General features: G+C 36.0%; 2 protein-coding genes across 2 annotated transcripts in view; both read left to right on the forward strand.

Moving 5' to 3' along the window:
- GABRA4 (gamma-aminobutyric acid type A receptor subunit alpha4) overlaps positions 1-24,030 on the forward strand; it is a 223,288-nt gene extending 199,258 nt beyond the window's left edge. Inside the window, exon 10 of the mRNA XM_055339184.1 lies at positions 23,955-24,030. The gene's annotated coding sequence lies outside the window, so the exon portion shown is untranslated. The remainder of the gene's footprint in view (positions 1-23,954) is intronic.
- Positions 24,017-24,256, forward strand: LOC129518990 (cytochrome c oxidase subunit 7B2, mitochondrial). The gene has a single exon (XM_055339186.1). It carries the CDS (start codon positions 24,017-24,019, stop codon positions 24,254-24,256), a length of 240 nt encoding a protein of 79 aa, XP_055195161.1.
- The last annotated feature ends 554 nt before the right edge of the window (positions 24,257-24,810 follow it).

Consider the following 24,810-nt stretch of genomic DNA (forward strand, 5'->3'; position numbering starts at 1 on the left):
CAGAGGAAGAAGCAGGCTCCATGCAAGGAGCCCAGTGTGGCACTCGATCCCAGGACCCCGGGATCCACACCCTGAGCCGAAGGCAGATGCTCAACCACTGAGCCACCCAAGTGCCTCAGTAATAGCCTTCTAATAAAAGCCTTGTCATGCACTAAATGTTACTGTATCTCCAAAATTCATATGTGGAAGCCCTTGTTCCCAGTGTGACTGTTTTTGAAAATAGGTCAAGTTGAGGAGATGATGAAGGTTAAATCAGTTATATGGGTGGGTATCTCATGTATTAGGACTGGTGCCCATATAAGGACAGAAAGAAGACTCTGAGTTTGGTCAGTTTCCTACATGTGAAGACAACAAAGAGGTAGCCATTTCCAAGCCAGGAAGAGAGTTCTCACCAGAATGTGAACCATGCCAGATTTTGATCATGAATTTTTTAGCCTCAGAACTGTGAGAAAATAAAATTCTGTTGTTTAAACCATGTAGTCAATGCCATTTTTTTTAATGGCAGCCCAAACAACCTGGGCAGTCATTTAAAAAATGTTAGTCTTTATCTTAAAAGCAGTATATTCCAATGTCTAGTGATTATGTGACCACTAAAGGCAGCTTATTAAATATATAAGTACAGGTGATTTAATTTTGTTCCTTTAAACCAAAAGAAAAGAAGCTTTTGTGTGGTACTATGTCCTGACTAAAACAATTCGGCTTTTCAACCATTTGTCAGGTCATTTGGGTAAATATTTGTATACTCTAATACTTTGAGGATGTTCTGTGCATAATGGGCCTTTATATTAGATGGTATTATGGTGAAAGAAATTCATAGATGTATTTTGTTAAATATGTGAAATTAAATAGCACAAGAGCATAGGTTCTGGCACTGTCTTAAGGCACTTTAACATACTTCTTTTATTTATTTATTTATTTATTTATTTATTTATTTATTTATTTATTTATTTATTTATTTATGAGAGAGAGAGAGAGAGAGAGAGAGAGGAGAGAGAGAGAGAGAGAGAGAGAGAGAGAGGCAGAGACATAGGCAGAGGGAGAAGCAGGCTCCATGCACTGGGAGCCCGACGTGGGATTCGATCCCGGGGCTCCAGGATCACGCCCTGGGCCAAAGGCAGCCGCTAAACCACTGCACCACCCAGGGATCCCTAACATACTTCTTAAATAAAACAATTATTTCTAATGACAGAAGCAGCCAGTCAGATAGTTGAATTAGTAATATAATTCTGTATAAAGTGGGGAAAACTTCAGACAAATAGAATTCTATCAAAGGGCTATTCCCAGTGTATCAGGCTGCTATGCTTACCAGATTCTCAGTCTTTATTCATGCAACAGCATTAGGCCTGATAAACCCTTTATAGTTAACCATGTATTTTGAAAAATAGTCATCAATAAAAAGTTATTTCTGGCATCCCTTAGGTTAATTAACAAACCCTCTGATGTACATTTTCATAGTTAGGTTTCAGGTGTATATGTAATCATTCCTGAAGTGTGGATGTCTGGTTAGTGTACTGTAAATTCTATCTAACAACTCCTTGAATGAAAACTAAGGTTAATTTATTCACAAAAATATCATACTATTTATATTGAAAAAACTTTTTTAAAGATTTTATTTGTTCATGAGAGACACATATTGAGAGGCAGAGACATAGACAGAGGGAGAAGCAGGCTCCTTACAGGGAGCCCAACATGGGACTTGATTGTCAGACCCGGGATCTTGCCCTGAGCTGAAGGCATACTCTCAACTGCTGAGCCACCCAGGTGTCCCTATATTGAAATATTTTTAAAGTAAATTATCAGAGTGTAACAAATGTTTTTCAGTGTAGATGTGATAGTCATGTTTCTGCATATAGAACATCAGTTGTAAAGAATGATTCAACATAAATCAATAAATGCAATAAATCACATTAACAAAATGAAGGATAAAAATCATATTGTCATCTCAATAGATTTAGAAAAAACATTTGACAGAATTCAGCATCCTTTCATGATTAAAGAAAAAATTAAGAAATTGGGTATAGAAGGAATATGCCTCAGAATAATAAAGGCCATACATGACAAGCCCACAGCTAACACACTCAACATCAAGAGGTTGAGTTTCTCCTCTAAGATTGTAAATAATATAGGAGTGCTCACTTTCACCATTCCTGTTCAACATAGTACTAAAAGTCATAGAGCAATCAGGCAAGAAAAAGAAATGAAAGACATCCAAGTGAGAAAGGAAGAAATAAAATTATCTCCATTTGCAAATGACAGGATTATATAGACAGAAAGCCTTAAAGGTCTACCAGAAAACTGTTAGAACGAATTCAGTAAATTTATGGTATACAGAATCAAGATACAAAAATCATTTTCATTTCTGTGCACTAACATTAACATTTGAGAAGAAAAGTTATGAAAACAATCTTCTTTACAATAGCATCAACACAAAAGTTTTTAGAAGTAAATTTAACTGAGGAAGTGAAAGACAACAAAAACTATAAGACTTTGAAGAAAGAAATTGAAGAAGACACACATAAATGGAAACATATCCTTTGTTTATGGCTTGGAAGAATTAATATTGTTAAATTCTCCATGCTGTCAAGGTGTTCTTACAGATTCAATGCAATCCTTACTAAATTTTTACACAGATAGATAAAAGCAACTTTAAACTTCATATTAAGCCACCATAGACCATAATTAGCCAAGTGATCTTGAGAGAAGAACAAAGATGGAGGCTTTATATTTCCCGATTTAAAACTATATTACAAAGATATAGTAGTAAAAATAGCAGGGAACTAAATGAAAACAGATGTGTGTGTGTGTGTATGTGTGTGTGTACCAATGGGACTAAGTAGAAAGCCTAGGAATATACCCATACGCATTGTCACCTAGTCTTTGAAAAGGGCACCAAGAGCAGACAATAGGGAAAAAATAGTCTCTTCAATAAATGGTACTGGGAAAACTGGATAGTCACATACTAAAGAGTAATATTGGAGCCCTGTCTGACACCACTCACAAAAATTTACTTTAAATGCATTAAAGACTCAAATATAAGACCTGAAACTAAAAACTCATGGAAGAAAACACAAGTGAAAAGCTCTTAGACATTGGTCTTAGTCTTAGCAATTATTTATGGATTTGAGTAGAAATAAACATGTCAGACTACATTAAACAGAAAAGCTTCTGCACCATAAAGGAAACAACAAAATGAAAAGTCAACCTACAGAATGGGAGAAAATATTTTAAAAACATATATCTGATAAGGAATTAATATCCAAAATATATAAGGAAACTATACAACTCAATAGGAAAAAATGAAATAACATTAAAAAATGGGCAGAGGACCTGAGTAGATGACATTTTTCTAAAGAATACATCCAAATGGGTACCAGGTCATGAACATGGCCAACATGAAAGAGGTACTTCAATATCACTAATGTGAAATGTAAATGAAAACCACAGTTAAGATGGCTGTTACCAAAAGACAAGATAACAAGTGTTGACAAGGGTGTGCATTGCTTGTGGGAATGTAAGCTAGGGTAGCTATTATGGAAAGAAATATAGAGGTTTCTCAGACAATTAAAAGTAGAACTACCATTTGACCCAGGAATCCTACTTCTGTGTATATATCCGAAGGAAATGAAGGCAGTATCTCGAGGTATCTGCACTCCCATGTTCACTGCAACATTATTCATGAAACTTGGAAAAAAGTTATCATTTGTGACAAATAGATGGATAAAGAAGAAAATATGATAATATTTGTAACGAAAATTACTTATCCATAACAAAGAAGTAAATCTTGTCATTTGTAACAACCTGAATGAACCTGGAAGATGTTATGTTAAGTCAGATGGAGAAAGACATATACCATATGAGCTCATTTATATGTGGAATATATAAAAAACTGCACTCTGGAAACAGTAAAGTAGTGGTTGCCGGGGACTAGAGGTTAGGGGAAATGGGGAGATGTTGGTCAAAGAGTACAGACTTCTAGTTAGTAAGTTCTAGGTTTCTAATGTATACCATAGTAATTATATCGAGCAATACTGTTCTTACCATGCACCCTATATCCACACACCACTCAAAATGATAACTGTGAGGTAATGGATGTGCTAAAACTTGATTGTGGTAGTCACTTCAAAGTATCCATTATTAAATCATCACATTATATACCTTGAATTTACACAATGTTGTATGTGAATTATACCTTAGTAAACCTGTTGGAGGGCAAATACAAAAAAAAATCACTTGTGAGCAGTTGGGGAGAATAGATGAGGGCTAGAGGATGGCAGGGTGGTACTATGGGAACAACATTTAAGGAAAGCAATAAAGAAAAGTTGGGCCATTGTGGAGACACTTTGGATGGAGAGAGGTCAGCAGATTTAAGATGTTTTTAAGATGAAAAAGAATCCAGTGGTGTATTAAATATTCCTGGGGAATTGAAGGTATCTAAGCAAGAATGATTTCTAAATTTCACTTGCTTAACTAGATAGGTGGAGCTGGTGTTTGCTGGGTTAGAAATAGAAGAGCATGATTGTATACCATTAGCCTATTAATTTTGTGTACATCAAATGATCTTTTTTCTTTGAGTTTCTTAGAATTTGAATTCTTTTAAGAGATGTTATGAAGGCATTTTCATGTAGTGCCCTTGAATGAAGAAAATGATTTATATTAGGAGATAAAATTTGAGAGTTATCTAATTGCCCATGATAATTAAGTTTATTAGCATGGCTAGGAAAAGCTAGAGAGCATATAAAGTGAAAATATAAGGGAACCTGTAGCTGAGCCATTAGAAACTTCTACATTAAGAACCTATTAGAGGAGAATGAGTTTGTAAAGAAGAAATAGCCATAGAGATAGAAAGTTAAGGGAGTAGCATAGAAGCTAAATGGAAGAGATTTCTAGAGAAGGATGCATCATTGGTGCTATTTTAGCTGAAAAGTCAAGACAAGTGATTTAACATGTCCACTTTAGGGACCGAGAGGACGTAAATGACCTTTGTATTTATTACCTATATAAAATGATGGCCTGGAAACGGAATGGAGTGTAAGAAGAATGCATGGAAGTTGAGGAAGTGGCCAGGGTTCATTTTGTAGTTGTTTGAAACCAGAATCCCTTTTCTTTCTTTTTAAAAATTAGTTGTGTATTTTTATTTTTTTTAACTTTTATTTATTTACAAAATTTTAACTCCAGAGTAGTTAACCTACAATATTATATTAATTTCAACTTTACACTTCAGTGATTCAACAGTTCCATATATTTATTCACTGCTTATTAAAATGAGTACTTTTAATTCCCATGATCTATTTCACCCAACCTACCTCCCCTCTGGTAACCATCTATCTGTTCCCTATAGTTAAGAGTCTGTTTTTTGGTTTATCTCTCTTTTTTTCCCTTTGTTCATTTTTCCCCCCAATTTTGTTTAAATTCTAGTTAGTTAACATACAGTGTAATGTTAGTTTCAGGTGTAGAATTTAGTGATTCATCACTTAGATACAACACCTAGTGCTCGTCACAACATGTGCCCTCCTTAATACCTATCACCCATTTAACCCGTTCCCCCACCTACCTCCCCTCCAGCAGCCCCTCAGTGTGTTTTTTGTAGTTAAGAGTTACATTTGTTTTATGCTTTCCCTCTTTCTTTTTCCCCCTCTATGTTTATCTGTTATGTTTTCCTAAATTCCACATATGAGTGAAATAATACGGTACTTGTCTTTCTCTGACTAACTGACTTTCCTTAGCACAATACTCTCTAGCTCTATGCATGCCATTGCAAAAGGCAATGCTTAAATTCTACATATGAACAAAATCTTAGGGTATTAATCCTTCTCTGAGGGGCTTATTTTGCTTAGCAGATGCTCTCTAGATCCATCTACGTCATTGCAAATGACAAGATTTCACTCTTTTTATAGCTGAATAATATTCTACTGTGTGTGTGTGTGCACAAGGATTCATTTTTTCCCCCACATCTTCACCAACACTTGTTTCTTTAGTTTCTTTAGTTTTTTAGTTTAGCCATTCTGACAGGTGTGAGGTGATATCTCATTGTGGTTTTGATTGGCATTTCTCTGATGAGTGACGTTGAACATCTTTTTCATGTATCTGTTGGCCATCTGTAGCTCTTCTTTGGAGAAATGTCGATATCTTCTGCCCATTTTTAATTGGATTATTTGCATTATTTGTTTTTTTTGAGTTTTATAAGTTCTTTACATATTTTGGATACTAACCCTTTATTGGATATATCATTGCAAATATCTTCTCCCATTCGGTAGGTCGCATTTTAGTTTTGTTGGTTGTTTCCTTTACTGTGCAGAAGCTTTTTCTTTTTATGTAGTCCCATCAGTTTATTTTTACTTATGTTTCTTTTGCCTCAGGAAATCTATCTAGAAAGATGTTGCTAGGGCTGATGTCAGATAAATTACTGCCTGTGCTCTCTTTTAAGATTTTTGTGGTTTCAGGTCTCACGTTTAAGTTTGTAGTCTATTTTGAGTTTAGTTTTGTGTATGATTTAAGAAAGTGGTCCATTTTCATTCTTTTGCATGTTGCTAACCAGTTTTCCCAGCACTATTTGTTGAAGAGACTGTCTTTTCCCATGGATATTCTTTCCTCCTTTGTTGAAGATTAATTGATTATATAGATTGGGGTTTATTTTGTACTTTCTATTCTGTTCCATTGATCTGCGTGTCTGTTTTTGTACCAGTACCATACTGCTTTGATTACTGAAGCTTTGTAGTGATCCTGAAGTCTGGAATTGTGATACATCTCTAGTTGTGTTTTTCTTCTTCAAGATTTCTTTGGCTATTCAGGGTTTTGTGGTTCCATTCAAATTTTAGGATTGTGTTTTTTCTGGTTCTGTGAAAAATGCTGTTGGTAGTTTGATAGGGATTGTATTAAATGTGCAGATTGCTTTGAGTAATATAGACGTTTTAACAATATTTGTTCTTCCAATTCATGAACATGGGATGTTTTTCCATTTCTTTGTTGTTGTCTTTATTTCTTTCATCAGTGTTTTATAATTTTTAGAGTACAGATCTTTTACAACTCTTTGGTTAAGTTTCTTCCTATGTATTTTATTATTTTTTGTTCAATTATAATGAGATTATTTTCTTAAGGTTTTTTTTCTACTGCCTCATTATTAGTATATAGAAATGCAACCATTTGCTGTATATTGATGTATCCCTGTCACCTTACTGAATTTGTGTATCAGTTCTAGCGTTTTTTTTTTTTTTGGGTAGAATCTTTTGATATTCTATATTTAGATAGTATCATGACATCTACAAATAATAAAAGTTTAATTTGCTCTTTACCAATGTGGATGTCTTTTATTTCTTTTTGTTTTCTCATTGCTGTGGCTAGGTTTTCCAGTACTATGTTGGAAAAAAGTGGTGAAAGTGGACATCCTTGTCTTATTCCTGATCGTAAGGGGAAAAGCTTTCAGTTTTCCTGCATTGATTACAATGTTAGCTGTGGGTTTTTCAAATAAGGACTTTATTATGTTGAGGTATATTCCCTCTTGACCTACTTTGTTGAAAGTTTTTATCATGAATAGATGTACTTTGTTCAAATGCTTTCTTGCATCTATTGAAATACTGTTTTTATCCTTCCTCTTATTGATGGGATGTATCATATTGATTGATTTATGAATTGAACCAGCCTTGTATCCTGGGGATAAATCCCACTTGATTGTAGTGAATGATTTTTTAAATGTATTGTTGGATTCCATTTGCTAATATTTTGTTGAGGAATTTTGCATCTGTGTTCATCAGAGATTGGCTTGTAGTTCTCATTTTTTGTGGTGTCTTTATCTGGTTTTGGTATCAGGGTAGTGCTGGACTCAGAATGAATTTTGAAATTTTCCTTCTGTTTTTTTGGAAAAGTATGAGAAGAATGGGTATTAACTCTTCTTTAAATATTTGGTCGACTTCCCCTGTGAAGCCGTTCCTGGATTTTTGTTTGTTGGGAGTGTTTTGATTATTGATTCAGTTTTATTGCTGGTAATCAGTCTATTCAAATTTTCTATTCTTCAGTTTATTTTGGTTGGTTATGTGTTTCTAGGAGTTTATCCATTTCTTCTAGGTTGTCCCAATTTGTTGGCATATAGTTTTTCATAATATTTTCTTATAATTATTTGTTTTTCTGTGGTGTTTGTTATTTCTCCTTTTTTTGTTTCTGATTTTATTTTAGTTCTCTCTTTTCTTTTTTCTTTCTTTCTTTCTTTCTTTTTTGATGACTTGGCTAAAGGTTAATCAGTTTTGTCTATTTATTCAAAGACCCAGACCTCTACTATTGTTTTAGTTTCTATTTATTTATTTCTGCTATTATCTTTATTCTTTTCTTCTATTGCTAATTTGTAGTTTTGTTTGTTATTTTTCTCACACCTTTTGGTATAGGATTAGGTTGTTTATTTGTGATTTTGCTTGCTTTTTGATATAGGTCTGTATTGCACTAGATTTCCCTCTTAAACTACTTTTGCTTCGTCCCAGAGATTTGGATCATTGTGTTTTCATTTTCATTTCTTTCCATGCAGTTTTTCATTTATTTTTGACTCTTTGATTGACCCATTCATTGTTTAGTAGCATGCTTTTTAACCTCCATGTATTTGTACTCTCTTCAGATTTTTTCTTGTGGTTGATTTCTAGTTCCATAATGCTGTGGTCAGAAAAATACGTACGGTGTGACTTCATCTTTTTAAATTTTTTGAGGCTTGTTTTGTGTCCTAATACATAGTTTACTCTGGAGAATGTTTCTTGTACATTGAAAAATATGTATTTTACTGTTTTGGGATGGATTGTTTTAGTTGTCTGTTGAATCCATCTGGTCCAGTGTATCATTCAAAGCTATAGTTTCCTGGTTAATTTTCTGTTTGGATGATCTGTCTATTGGTATAAGTGGGGTGTTGAAGCCCCCTACTATTACTATATTACCGTTGATTGGATCCATAAGTATTTATATTTATAACTATTATATCTTCTTTGTGGATTGTTCCCTTTATGATTATACAATGTCCATCTTTGTCTCTTGTTACAGTCCTTGGTTTAAAGTCTATTTTGTCTTAAGCATTGGTACCCTTGCTTTCCTTTGACATCCACTTACATGGTATATGTTTCTTCATCCCCTCATTTTCAATGTGCAGGTCTGTTCAGGTCTGAAATAAGTCTTATAGGCAGCATGCCAGTCTTGTTTATCTGTTCTGTTACCCTTTGTCCTTTGGAGCATTTAGCTTCTTTATTTTCACAGTAATTTTGATAGATATGAATTTTTTCATTTTGTACTTGTTCTGCGGTTGTTTTATATTTTTATCTGATCCTTCTCTTGCTCTCTTTCATGGTTTGCAGGCTTTCTTTAGTATTATATTTGGATTATTTTTCCTTTATTATATTACTATTGTATCTATTACTGGATTTTGACTTGCGGTTACCATTAGGTTTGTATGTAACATCTGCATATAGCAGTTTATATTAAGCTGATTGTGACTTAAGCTTGAATCCATTCTTTACTCCTCTTCTCCTCATATTTTACACATATGGTGTCCTAATTTACATCCTTTTTATTTTGTGAATCCTTTGACTGATTTTAACAGATACATTTATTTTTACTGCTTTTGTGTTTCCTACTTTTCATACTCTTACTAGTGGCCATTCCTTTCTACTCAAAAAGTCCCCTTTTAACATTTATTCTTGGGTTGGGTTAGTGGTCATGAACTCCTTTAGCTTTTGTTTGCTGAGAAACTCTTTATCTCTCCTTGTGTTCTGAATGATAGCTATGCTGAACGGAGTATTCTTGGCTGCACATTTTTTCCTTTTAGAATTTTGGATATATCATGGCATTCCCTTCTGGCTTGCCGAGTCTCTGCTGAAAAAGCCACTGATAGCTTTATGGAATTTTCCTTATATGTAACTACCTGCTTTTCTCTTGCTGCTTTTAAAATTCTCTATCACTCATTTTTTGCCATTTTAATTACTATGTGTCCTGGTATGGACCTCACTGGGTTGATGTTATTGGGGGAATCTCTGTGCCTTCTGGGTCTGGATATCTATTTCCTTCCCCAGATTTTGGGAAGTTTTCAACTATTATTTCTTCAAATAAATTTTCTGCTCCATTTTTTTCTCTGTTTTTCTTCCCATATCCCTATAAATACAAATGTTACTATGCTAGTATAATGATGTAGTCACTGGATTCCCTAAGTCTATTCTCTTTTTACCTAATTCTTCTCTTTCAGCCCTCAGCTTGATTATTTTATGTTATTCTGTCTTCCAGATTATTAATTCATTCCTCTGCTTCCTCTAGTCTGCTATTTATTCTAGCTAGTGTAGTTTTAATTTCACTTATTGCATTCTTTATCTCTGATGGATTATTTTTTATCTCTTTCTTAAGGGTCTCATTGAGTCCTCCACTCTTTTCTCAAGTCCAGTGAGTATCTTTATGATATTTATTTTTTTTAAAGATTTTATTTATTTACTCATGATAGACATAGAGAGAGAGAGAGAGAGAGAGAGACAGAGACAGAGACAGAGATAGAGATACAGGCAGAGGGAGAAGCAGGCTCCATGCCAGGAGCCTGACCCGGGACTTGATCCTGGGACTCCAGGATCGCGCCCTGGGCCAAAGGCAGGCACCAAACCGCTGAGCCACCCAGGGATCTCTGATCTTTACTTTAAATTTTCTGTCAGGCATATTGCTTATATCTGTTTGCTTAGGTCTCTTGCTATGGTTTTGTCCTATTTTTCCTTTGGGACATTTTTCTGTCTCTTCATTTTGTCTAACTCTCTGTGTTAGGAAGTCAGCTCTGTCTCCTGCTCTTGAAAGTAATGGCCTTATGAAGAAGAGGTCCTATGGTGTCCTGCAGTGAAGCATGTCCCCTGTTACTCAGAACATGGCATTTCATGGGGCATCTCCTATATGTATTGTGTGGCCTGCTCTTGTGTCCTGGCCATGTTTTCTTTCACTCTATTTGCTTCCAGTGACTTCTTTTGCCTGTTGTGGGCAGTGTTTGGTCCCTGGCTGGGGTGAAGCATGCAGTTTTAACAAGTGTTCAAAACTGGTCTACTTGCAAAATGAAACCTGCAGCTATAGCTGCAGGGATCAGGGCTACATAAGGGGGGTTAGTGGGGAGTGTGCAGTTTTAACAAGGTGTGTCTCAGGCTTCCACAGGGCTCTGACTCTGCTGCTGCCATTGCTAGCACCAAGGCCCCACAAAGTGCTCTGCATGGGAGATGAAGTGTTTGCAAGGTTTGTGCTGGTCTTCTGGGGGAGGACCACAGCTCCAGGACTAAAGCTAAGATGACTGGAATGGGCAGATCTGCCAAAGCTGAGGGGACAGGTCTAAGCAAATTCAGTAGTGCCTGTCCTTGCTGCTGCATCATGTGGCCCTGTGTTCATACTGAGGAGAGGGGAGAGAAATGGATCCTTCTAGCTCCCTTGTCTCTAGGACAGGCTCTGAGATGAGTAAATAGCTCTCTCTGCCCCATGCCCTACGTGTTTTTCAAACTGCTCCTTCTACGTGTGTCTCCCAGGGCTTTTTGTCATACTGTCTCTTTAAGGGTGGGAACTCAGCTTCCTGTTGCCCTCAGGACTCTCCCAAAGCTGAGCCCCATGATTTTTAAAGTTCCAGGCTTTACATCCCACTGGTTATAAGAACTCAAAAAATTCAGTCTTGCTTTCAAAGCCAAATGTTATGGGCTCCCTTGGATGATAGTCTGTTTCTTGCCCTTCTCCACGCCAGTGGCTCCCTTTCTTCTGCGGCCTGCTAGGGTCTATTTTGTTCCCCCAGCATCCCCACCCTTCCTATATTTTTACTATGGCCTCATCCCTACCTTTAGTTGAGGAATTTGTTCTGCCACAGTCTTGAGTTAGTTTTCTGGGTTATTTACACTGATATGAGTTTATCTAGTTGTATCCATGGGATGAGATGAGTTTAGAGTCCTCTTACTCCATCATCTTCCCAATCTCCTTGGATCCCTTTTGCCATATGGCAGTATCCTTCCATACACTTCGACACTGTGTGCAGTTCACACGGTATAAACTGCTGTTGTGGCTTAAAGTGTTGTCATTGTTGTTATGGGACTATCTTCTACAGTCAAATAAATAAATGTTATATGTAGGGAATTCCCAGAATTATCCAGCTGCTGGATATTGTATCAGTATTTTTGGACTTTGCTGGTATTTTGACAATTATCATTTGTAGTTTCTTTGATAACATGAGACATTGGTTGTAAGGCATACTTGAGGCTTAAATTCAGTCCGTTATGAAGCATGGCTACTATTTATTTCCCAGTATTAATTCCAAAACTTTCTTAGTTATTCTCTGTCTCCTTAGTGTAAATCATAAAGTTAATAGGTGATCTTGCAACATCATGAACTCAGACGAAAATGCAGGAAATGGCTCCACCTTGGATATTATTAATTCTGAACACAATTGGATTATGACTATCTTAACTCCGATTATTTTGTATCTTATGAATTGCCTACATTTGTTTTCTGCTATCATTTTGTAGTAACATTAAAAGCAAATTTTTATAAGGATTACAATATGATGTTAAATCAAGATGAAAATGTATTATAGAATTGGCAGAAAGCCAGAAGAGGTTTTATTTCAGTGTGCTGCTTATGTGCCACTGTTACATGTGCTGTTGTTTTGAATTGGACATTAAAGGAGATTCTCTTGATTTATATATAGTTGGACTTGTAGGCCACCTTAGAGGAGAAATATTTGAAAACTAAGTTTTAGTGTTGGTAGTTGAAGAAAAGCCATTAATAAATGTCTCCACTTCCTTTCTTTTCATCTGGTTAAGCCTATTCAAGAATTTAGCTCAAAAAAAAAAAAGAATTTAGCTCATCCACCATTAATTCAGGAGGTTCTTCATGAGCTGTTTGGATGAGAAAGGTACCTCTTATTTTTGATGGCATAGTATCGTGATCATGTCAGTTATAACACTTTTCGTACTGAAACCTTATGATTATCTGTCTCTTCCAATATCTGAATATTCCTGAAAGAATGGGACATTTTTATCCTCTTTGTAACTCTGGTGTTTAGCAGGCTATAGTCACATAAGAGAAGCTCAATTGAATCATGTTAAGCAATAAAATAACCTCAGTATTATTCAGGTTTTCTAGAGGACCTTTTCCTTATGCAAAAAATTCAAAAGGGCAACTTCCAGAAGAGTAGAAATAAATAGAAGAGTATTTATGTGCCCATTCTCACACAGTTGTAATTCCTCCTAACTCTTGACTTTTCTGGGCCTGTGCAACCCATTTATTTGAAGCTTTTAATATAGAAACAAAATGTTAGAGATAGAAGAAACTAGAGAGAATATCATATACTGATTCCCCGTACTTTAAGGAATGAATCTCTGTGTTTTTACCCTCTACCCCTGATGGACGTGTGATTGGATCAAAACAATTTTTTCCAGTATAGTGGTCTATTTGTTTATTTACTTATTTATTTCTCATTCAGTATGTATTCCATCTTCTTCTGTTAACAGCATCCTATTGCTCTTAGGAAGCTGTCCATCTTCTGTTCTCAGTCAAGGTCCTGATTCTAAGAAGGGAAAGGATTCAGGTTCCTCACCTTTTTCTATATCTAGACCTTTGTTTCTTTTTCAAAATGAGTTTGCATTAGAAAAATTCACTCATGAGTTTGGTTCTTCACCTCTCCTTCAAATAGAGTATGAATCTAGGAAAGGAGTAGCTAGAGTTATGTATTTACTATCCCCTCCCTAGCCTCCTATTTCTATCCATGTTCTTCAGCATATGTTTATATCAACTCCTGAATGTCCAGTGACCAAATGATTACTACAGATATTCAAGGACAATTTAATGATGTCTTTGTCACTTAGATCTTATGATTCGGATTGATAAATGTGACAAAATACATTTATAAAGAAATCCACAGTTCCATCATCAGCAGTGGTTGTAAGCTGTATAAATTGTATGTGTAATCAAAATTATGGCCTATTTGCATAGAAGTTTTACTTTCCAATTAACAAATATCCAAATAGTTAAATTAGGCTAATTTAGTTAAGAATGTCATTTTTAGTCTGTGACATTTTAGACTCCATTAGATTCATAAGAGAGAAACTGAAAGTAACCTCTTTGAAACTAGAATTCTAATTGGAAATCTTAGGATTTCAAAACAAGAATCTGTGTTCTGAATTTCTGTTGCATGTGTTTAGATGGGTAACCTCTTCTTTAGTGTCCTTCCCTCAGGAACTTAAAAGAAACACTAAAATGAGATAGCAGTTCACTAAAGCAGGATCCCTGCCCCAAGGGTTGGCAAAGTGCATCCTGCCTCACTTTCTTTTGAGGCATTTACAAGGGAAAAAAATATCAGTTTACCAGAGGCAGCTCCTCTGGCCAAAGTCTTTCTCATTTCCAAATAATAGATCCTAAATGGAAGAACAAAAAGAAAAAAGGTAAAGTGCCAACATTTTGTTAAAAGTTTTAAAAACATATTAAAAATTTTATGAAAGTGGAAAGAAAAAAAAATACACCGGAAGAGAGAACTGGCCTGCAAAAACACCTCGGAAAGCGATCATAGGTACTACTTTAAGGCTGTGAAGTCCTCTTCTCATCAAATGGAATTTCTCCACAAATGCTCCGTGAGTTTCCAGGTGATGGCAAGAACAAAAGCCTTACTTGTAAAGGTTTTATTTACAAATATATTTTGAGCAGAATTTAGGAGGACAGTATAGTCCAAGTCGTAAATAAAACATCTGGAGATTTCAGAAACAAGGAAGAAAGGATTATTATGGAGTGCTAATTATTCCAGTCTGAATTTGGGATCATTTGATCCAAATTAACTTCTCAAATAGACCCTTACTGGCCTAATTTCAGGTTAGAGATTAAGAACCATTTTCATGAAAAATAGAAATCTTCAGTTAAATGTGTCTTTCAGTTTCAAAATGTCTTTAACATCTAAAAGTTAAAAATTTTAATTTTTACTTTTACATATCAGTGAGATACTTAGATTAACTGCAGGGATGGCTTGTACATTTTCATTTCAAGATTTAAATGAAAATTTCAGAGTATGCAGTGAGGGCTTATGGATGCAACTCTAATGGACAGTGCAGCATCATGCAGTCTTTCTATTCATAGAGCATTTAATGAATAAAGGTAGATGTGGAGAAGAGGGAAACATGTACACAAATATTAAAACTGCAGAAGTTAGAATCACATAATGAAGGCTAGAGTTAATTGCTACTGTGAGTGTTGTTAAGATACCCTGGGCTTACCATGCACTCTGTGCTCCTGCAGTCGTATGTGAAGAGTCCCCACAAGGAAGTAATTTTGTTTGTGTAATGCCTCCTGGAATTATTAAACTATTAGAAATGAGTACAATGATGTAACAGCATTGAAAACACAGAGACATTCTTTTTTTGTCTCCTGAAATGTGTTCTGGAAAACACTAATACAGAGATCCACTCCAGAAAAAAAAAAAAAAGCATGGCATGTCCAGCTTAGTTTGGAAAGCACCATGCACCATCCTGTCAGAGAATAGACATGTCCATTAGCACAATAGAGGTTTAGAAAATACTTCAATAAAGAAGAATTTGACTTTGTTATCTGCATATTTCCCAAACTTAGATGACTTTGAAGCCCTTTTTAAAAGTGACACCTACTAACATCAAACAGAACTAGCAAAATAGGCACATCTTTTGGTGAATATTGATAATAAGGTCACTTATGATTGAAATCAGCATCAAGCTAGTAACGCTAAGAGATACATGATGTATTCCATTCACTGGAATGGAATATTTTTCTTTTGAAGTTAAAGAATTAATTTTCACAGTCTAGTTTATACATCAAGTTCTGAGATCTCCAGTGGCGTGAGGTAGATCCTCAGAGGCTGTCATCCTTAGGTCCTGTGCCAAAGAATTGTGTTCTGGCTCTGCAAAGCTGAGGGTTAGATACAGAAATATGATGACTACAGAAATAGGAGACTGGCATATTTTGAGACCTTAATTGGATGAACTGTCCAAGTTCAAGTCCTTATCATTAATCATTGGAATATTTGCAGTATTCTGTTGCAAACCTTTCCTCGTACCTGTACTAGAGTAATGTCTAAGCTACAAATCTGACCATGCAATTCACCCCTAATGTCTTTCAGTGACTCCATTATCAGTTTCTGGATAAACTTTTCAAAGTTTCTAGAATGTATCATAACCATGACCATCTTTTTCCAAGATGAGGTTGGAGAAATGCTGTGCATTTATCCAGATGTTTTGACTTGTTGATCCACTGAAATAGTCTCTTCTAGCAGGACGTGACTAAGCAACAATCCATGAACTCTGGAATGCAGTTAAAGAAAATCTTTTGAAAGTAACCACAGCTGCCCCTTTAATACATTGCCTAAAATAACAAGGTCACCTATTTCCAGTATTTGAAATGGATCAAAATATAAAATGAACTTGGGCATCTACCTTGAGGAAATTTGGTGGGCTCATTAAAGTTTAATGGAAAACAATAATTTTGCACAATCATGCCACTGCCTAGAAAACAGTGTGTGTAGCATGCAGAAAAACCTTCAACCTCTCTGTTACTGTTTTGTCCTCTTACACAGCTGTCAGAAAGGGGTAAAATGAGTCTAGTTGAAAGCACTAAAGGCTAAAGAAAATATAAATAGGTCCTTAACGAGTCAGTCACATTAATGTGATCAGATCCATGAAAGGAATTGCTTGAATGAACACTGACTATTCTCAGGAAAGACTTTATTGAGTACTTTTAGCATTCTATATAGGATAGACTTGGTTTATTGAGACTTTGACTGTGGGAAGAAAATGAGGGAGTGTCCATACCTTATATCCTTCACTTTTCAGGCAACGTTTGTCATTTGTGGACATCAACTTACAAGTGTCCACTCTGTTGCTTCTCCCTCCTCACATAACAGCTCACTACTATGCTCTACCTTTTTATTTGTTCAGGTAACATCCATTTATGTAACTTTTTAGACTTAATATAAATGGCATAGAACACAGCCTTAAGCAAATGGCTGTACCATCCATCAATTCAGTGACTCAGGAGATGATGCCATTACATATGGAATAGAACCATTGTTCAGCATTTCTCCCAGCAGCATTGCTGCTTGCAGGGTTCCCATATTTCCTGTTACAGAAAGACTGAAGGCTTAAGTAATTATGATGGGAGACACTTTGCACTGTGTACACTTAATCCTTCCTTGAGCAGCATAATCTTCTGAGAAATACATAAATGAACAAAAGACACTGCGGGTTATGTGCATTTTCATTTCAAGAAGATTGTCTTTTTTATTGTTTCTTACTGAGTGTCAATATTCTGAAGCTGTAAAAAGAGTAGACATGAAAGGAGGTGAAAATAAAGATGTTAACAATTGAGCAATGTAGTCAAGGAGCCTCAGCTTTGAAAGTATATCATTCATTATATGGCACAACACCAGTATTACTAGTACTTTTAATGTTTTTAAATGCTGGCAAATGTTTCTGTTGACAAACTTATTCCCAGGGGGTCCCTGTAACTCAGGTCACTTAGGTGCTGATTTTTAAATTACCATTGTAATGAATTCAATTACTACTGTGACCTAAAAGAATAAATGGTCTGCCTAAAATGCTTTTCTCTTTGGAAAGGTCTAGAGTGTTAGGGCTGGATAGGACCTTAGAGATTATCTGATTTGCTGTTCCATAAACGTGTCTGATGCAAGACTCTTCTGAGAACTTTTAAAAAAGTTCTCAGGTTTTTTAAAAGATACAGATTCTCAGGCTACTTCCCTAGGTGCTTTGTTAGTTAGGTTCAACATGAATCTAGGAACCTATATTTTGTGACAAAGTTTCTGGATGACTCTTAGCAGCAGGCAGGTTTGGGAAAAGCCAAATTAATCCCACTTTTTTTTTTCTTACTTTATAGACGAGCAAGCAGATCCCCAGATAGATTGATTCATCAGAGTTGTGTACTGCACATCTTAAAACTTGAGGTTAGTTTGGAAAAAAAATGTTGATAGGCAATCTTTATGAAGCCTATAGCAGGTAATGGGAGAATGTACTTTCTTAGAATTTCAGTCTCTGTATTGAATAGAATAATGCCATTTAGAGGATTATGGCCGAAGTGATAGGAGACACTTTGTATACAACAGTGGTTCTTAACCAACGATGATTTTACTCACCAAGTGAGGTCTGACAATGCCTGGAGATAGATTTTTGGTGTCACAACTAAGGGGAGAACGGTACTACTTATTGGTATGTAGTATACAGAGGCAGGGATGCTACTAAAACACGCTGCAATGAACAGAATATCCCCCTAAAAGAATTATTTTGACTAAAATGTCAGTAGAGTCCAGGTTGGGGAACCTTGGTATTCACTTAATCCCTTCTTAAGCATCATCTCTCTGTGTGATTCTTACTCATAATATTTAGTCACATTTGAGAAATAGGACATAGTTTCTAATTTTCTCCCTAACGTTAGGTAGAAACCTTATATCAAAGCAGGACATTTATTAGTCTATGTCATGTTCTATTTAGATTGGATGAAGTTAATTTTTTTTCCTTGAGATCATACAGTAAATCATTTTAGAAACCCTACCCCCTCCTATTCAGGTACCCCTTTCTATTCCTAAAGGAATAGAATTATGGCCGCTTTGACCTTGCTGCGTTCTGTACCTAAATCACCCACACTCCAATTCCCTGGGGTCAGCTCAATCTATAGTGTCGATATCTGCTGATTTTTAACAGAAATAGACAGAATTTTGGTCCAAAATAAACCAATGGTTAAGTGAATGGACTTACTCAGTTTACTTAGAGTAATTTATTTTCCACCTCAGACTGATTTTCTTCTAATTTTTCTCAATTCTAGTTTCTTTCCATCTCTTTTATCAGAACTTAATTCAGATCCTCATCATCATTTTCTTGAACCACTGAAATAAACACCTAACACTGAAATAACCTCCTACCTTTCCTGCACTTTCGCCATCTTCCTGCCCATTCTTCACCTAACAAATTATCCTTGTAAAATACTTTTTCCCCATTCCATCAGTGGTCTCTACTCTAAGAATGTTTCTCAAACTTGGATTAAATATGGAATCTTTTTAAAGGGAAAACAAATTCCTTCATATCATTTGTACAGTCTTGAATTATTTTAAAATAACTTATACATGTGTAAACATAAAACCAAATTTATCCTCTTTAATACGACTATGAATCCAAAACATTTTCAAATTAAAAATGAACCAAACTATACAACAAAGAAAATTCAAAATTATAATATTAATTCAATATGTACCCATTAATAATGTCCAGAATCTGCAACAGTGCTTGCCATGGCCATAGTTCTTTTATTTTCAGATGTCTGTACCATATAGTGAGCTGTGGCATGACTCAATTTGTCTAATTCTTTGTTTTGTTGCTGGCATGAACACATTACTTAAATATAAAAGCTGACTCCGTTCTTTTCACATTAGCCCAGGATAAATAAATGTTGTGCACTAGGAAAGCAAAAAATGCAGAACAAAGATAAACCCAGGCACCAGTAATTGAAAAGCTACATCATCCAGGTCTCAATATTGTTGTCTTGTATTTCTTTATATTGTGTGAGTAAAAACACAGATCTAAGAATTCCCATTGGTAACTCACAGATAAAGGCTGTGAGTTTGAGTGCTCTTTTCTCATCAGTGAGGAACACGGATCTACTGAATTGAGTTTAAGTTCCAAAGCCAGGCATGTAAAGTCGTCACTGTGCTGCTGTTCTTTCCTCATCCCTCCAGGCTCATCAGTGGGCATTCACTTATTACCCAGTGTTATTGAGCTCTCACCAGATTGTCCTGCCCGCATGCTATTTGAGCCCTCTGTGCTTTCACTTCTGCTACTTCATCTACACCCTACACTCCCAGGTTTGTTTTTTATATCTTAACCATCCTTCAAGATCTAGCCTGCGTGTCGTTTCCTCTGAAACCATTTCTAGAACTTGAGGTAGAAATATAACTCCTCCTGTAGACGAAGGACACCCTGTGTTCATCTCTAGCCTGTCTCTTCCCTTGTAATAGCGGCTCTGTTCATTCCCTCTCTCGAGAGTGGGCATGGTACCACTGGCACCCAGCTCAGACCCTGACATACTAGTAGTCACTAGGGTGAACCGGTTTCAGTTAAAGAGTAACCTCTGGTAACCGCATTGTGCTTTTGTTTGTTTCCAATACTCAGAATTGAGTATACTTTAAGAAAAATGATAGTTGAAAAATGTACTAGATTTAAAATCTGGGAACTTGGATTCACATCTTGACCTGGCATTTGTTCGTAGGTACAAAATGGAGATAAATAATCAGCATTGCACACCGGTTTTGCAGATGTGCAAAATTCTGGGACAATACCTGGCAAACAGGCATATATTCATTAAATATTAGTTTCCCTACTATAGTAATATATTACGCTTTACTTATTTTTATAGACTTTAGTGATTTGAAATTATTTTTGTTATCAGTGGAGCTTCAAATATGTATACTTCCTTATTGCACTTAGACTGAAGTCTAGTATTCATTATTTTCCTAAACTGAGTTTCAGCATTGGTGTATAAAATAGATGACACAATCAATTTTTTCTTTTCATCCTCATGGGATACTTCACTCTCTTTAACTATTTATATTTATTCAGAACATATTTCTTTTCTTTTATTGCCACAGGCGTGAGAGAACCTCTACTGTGTTCTTTATTCCTTAGAGAAACCTGTCTTGTTCCATCTCTTTGTGGTCTGTTTTCATCAGAGAGCATCTACTTTTGAGAAGTATTTTCTTTACCTGCATTATATCATTGAATTTCTTTTTTTATGCTTTCATATGGATATTAGACCCTACTTCTTCAATTCTTTGGGTAATAAAAAAGGCTTAGGTGAAATTTATCATAAAAGTAAGTTATGTGGAATTGAACAGTATGGAAAATTTCTCTAATCCATGGATTCCTAGATCTTCTTGTGTTTTATAAGCAGAAATTGATATAATGTAGATATAAAGGCAACTGAGACAGGTGTAGCTAATGCTGACAAGGAAAAATAAAAAAAGGTGTCTAAGAGACTGCATTTTGTTTATTATAGGATGAAATGCTAACTACAAACTATAGGAGTTCCTAAAAGAAACTTATTTTTTTTCCCTAAAAGAAAATTCTTTTTTTTCCTCAAAGATTTTATTTATCCATGAGACACACACACACACACACACACACACACGAGAGAGAGAGAGAGAGAGAGAGAGAGAGGCAGAGACACAGGCAGAGAGAGAAGCAGGCTCCATGCAGGGAGTCCGACGTGGGACTTGATCCCGGGTCTCTAGGATCAGGCCCTGTGCTGAAGGTGGCGCTAAACTGCTGAGCCACCCGGGCAACCCTAAGAAAATTCTTAATAATGGATACTCACTGGTACAAGAAACTTTAGGCTAGACAGAAAAAAAAAATTCACAGATAAAGGAATAGCCAAAAGATGAATCAGGCTACAAAGGGATGTGATTAGTGTCACTAGAGACAAAGTAAATTTCAACTTCACATTTTGAGGATAGGAGTAATGAAATGTTTTGTCATACAGTAGCAGGCATGCATAGATGACCCACAAGAAATTCCTCTTACCACAATTATTCTGTTTTTTTTTCTGCCATCCTGTGTGCCACAAGTGGTTTTTTATTGAATTAAGCTGCACCTGTCATAGCCTGACCCTTTTCACCTTCAGCCTACTTCCTGAATTCAATTCAAATTAAAATCTTAGTGACTTTTATTGGATAGATTCATGATTAACAGGAAAGAAAAAAAAACCTTGAATATTTGAAACCTTTCTTCTAGAAAGGCATTTGGTTCTGTTTTTGTCCCTTTCATCACAATCAGGAAGACTACCACTTTACCATCTGGTAGGAAATAAAAGAGAACCTTAGGGTCTTGTTTTCTAAGTTGGGAATAAAGTCATTTGAGTTGGCAAATCTCATTGATCAGTTATAAGTTTACAAGTACTGACGTCAGGCGTTTTTGTATCCATGTTGCTTGCATTTGGACCACAGTTAACATATGTCGTTGCTAGAGACTGAGCATGTTCGACAGCTTGCACAAAGAAGAGAAATGGACAGAATTCCATGTGTTTCTGCTTCCAGATCTCTTGTTCAATATAACTGTTTAAAAAAATAAAATTATTAGGGCTGTTACAACCTGTACATTTGATTTCATGTTTTTTTTTTGTTTTCTTGTTTTTTGTTTTTTACTTGTCCTCTGTGTTCATTTTGACTGCTTTAAGGTTACCAATATCATTTATATTTTAGGTTGGTTTAAAAAACAACTTCTTTCTGTGCTTTTGTGTCAGCTACTCTGCATGCAGGGTAATATCCCTTGCTCTTGAAGACCTTGCAGTCTATTGGAAGAGAATATAATCTCTCAAGAAAATGACAAGACAAGCCACAGGCTGGGAGAAAATATTTGCAAAAGACATACATGAAAAAGGACTGTTACGTAGGTTCATTGATTGTAAGAAACGTAACATTTAATTGCCTGTTACAGGAGGAGGAAGCTATACATGTGTGGAGTCAGCATGTATATGGGAAGTCTGTATTTTCCACTCACTTAAGCAGTTAATCTAAAACTGTTCTTAAAAAATGTCTATTTTAAAAAATGATAAAGCCATTATCATGTTAAATGCTATGAAACAGGGTTGTAAGAAGTGTAGGAGCCCAGAGAAGAGGAGGTTTATTCAACCTAGGGAGATTTGGAAGGATTTCACAGAGGTAGTGATATTTAGATTAGGTTTTAAAAGGCAAATAGAATTTTACCTGTAGAAAGGTGCAAGGCAGGAATTACAGGTAAAGGAGGAGAAGGAGGATTTGAGGAAGAGCTTAAACAAAAGGGAGGGGGGAGGAGCAGGAGGAGGAGGTAGGATGTACTCTGAATGCCTTATAATTCTGACTGAAACCTGAGTTTACAGTAGTCCTAGGTCATTGGACTTGTGGGACATGTTGTGAATTGTCATTTTGTCGGTCATACTGATGAGTTTGAAGTCTAGGGAACAAGCCATTGGCTATTTGTGAAAAATAGAACAGATTAATACTTACTAGGTGCTTGCTTTTGTTGTTAGGGATTATCGCATGTAATTCTCATGTTACCTAAACCAAATTTGGCTGCCCATCAACTGAAAGATCATGACTCAAGAAACAAGTTTTGATTGGAAAGAAATTTGAACTTTATTCTGGAAGCTGGCAACCTGAGGAGAATGTGGATTCTTGTACAGAAGCCAACTCTGAGGTTTCTGCCTGGTCCAAGGATTTTTAAAGTTTTAGTGTAGTTAATTAGTCAAGGGAATGCAGCGGCCTTCAACATTTTCTTGATTCATGCAGACTCAGTGATGCCAGCTATAAAAGTTCTCTCAGTGAGAGGGTGTTGTGCAAGCGGCTCTCTTTCTTGTTTCATGATGTGCTGGAGTATCCTGTTCTCTTTGCAAAAGAAGGCAAGGTCTACAGATGCACAAAGGGACGTCAGTAGAGTCATCTGTGTAACCTAAAAAAGAAAAACATTTTGGTAAAGAACTACTGGGCTAATAATCAGAAAGCCAAGGTGGCTTCAGACAGACTTGTTGGGAATCTATGGCCTGGAAAAGTTCTAGTCTTTCATTCCTCAAGGCCAATGGTCTGCACATCTCAACGAACATAAATTAGTTCTGTTATAGATCACAGACCTTAGGTCAGCAAGTGAGGAGTGTGCTAACTTGAAGCTAACTTGAAGCAGGTCCCTTAAGACTAACCAGAGTGGTGTTATACACACAGAGCACCCTTTGTTGCTGGGCATTACTGTCTCAGTTTGCCATTGAAGAGACTAAGGCAAGGAGAGGTTAAATAACTGCCCGAGTTCGTATAGCTAGTCAGTAATAGAGCTGAGACTCAAATCCAGACATCATGGCATCGAAGCTAACATGACTGGTCACTCTGAGGAGTGGTGTGAATGAAACATTCTGAGGGAGGAACTGAATGCAGATCAGATGTTATTGCTCATCTTTTGTTTTTCCAGGTATCCCTGCAAGGAAATAGACCAACAGCTGCAGTTGACTGCAGTCCTGTCATACTTTCGTGATGTTTCCCTTGGCCAGAAATGCACTAAAAAGGTTCAAGATTCGAAGTATTCAACCAATTAGGTCAAGACAGAAACACAAAAAACACTCACCAGATTTCCATGACAAATACGGTGACACTGTACTAGCCAGTGGGACCGCTTTCTGTGTTGTTGCATGGGTGTATACAGCCACACAGATTGGGATAGAGTGGAACCTATCTCCAGTTGGAAGAGTCACCCCACAAGAGTGGAATGAGTAACCATCAAAGTTACTTAATACAAAATTGTTTCAAAATCAACTTGTCATTTAAGTACTCTGCTGCTTATTAAAATATAGCATAATTGAAGAAATAAAATATATTTGAAACCTTTAAAAAGTCATTGAAAATAGTCATTATAGTGCCTAGAAGCAAGACACTAGCAGTGGGTATGGATTATAGGATTATAGGAGATTAAGAATAATAAATATTTCAAAGTAGAATTAATAAACCATGTAGTTTCTGGCTTTAATGATTTATTACTAGGTATCCCTCTGTGGGCATACACACCTTAAAATTAGTTTAATTGTTTTGGCAAGTTCTATTAAATCTTTCATTAAAACATACTTGTAATAAAAAAAACGTATTCATAATCTGACTATTTTTCACATCCTTAATCTTTCCCACCATGATTGAATCAACCATACTCTAGCTCGGGTTATTATAAAAACTTTCTAACCAGTATCCCTGCTTCCCCCCAAACTTGCACCCTCTGTGCCACCACACATGTTTTTTTTCAAACACAGCAACCAGAATAATCATTCTGAAACATTAGT

Source organism: Nyctereutes procyonoides, unplaced genomic scaffold (assembly GCF_905146905.1).
Source record: "Nyctereutes procyonoides isolate TBG_1078 unplaced genomic scaffold, NYPRO_anot_genome, whole genome shotgun sequence".
In the NCBI taxonomy this organism is placed as follows: Eukaryota; Metazoa; Chordata; class Mammalia; order Carnivora; family Canidae; genus Nyctereutes; species Nyctereutes procyonoides.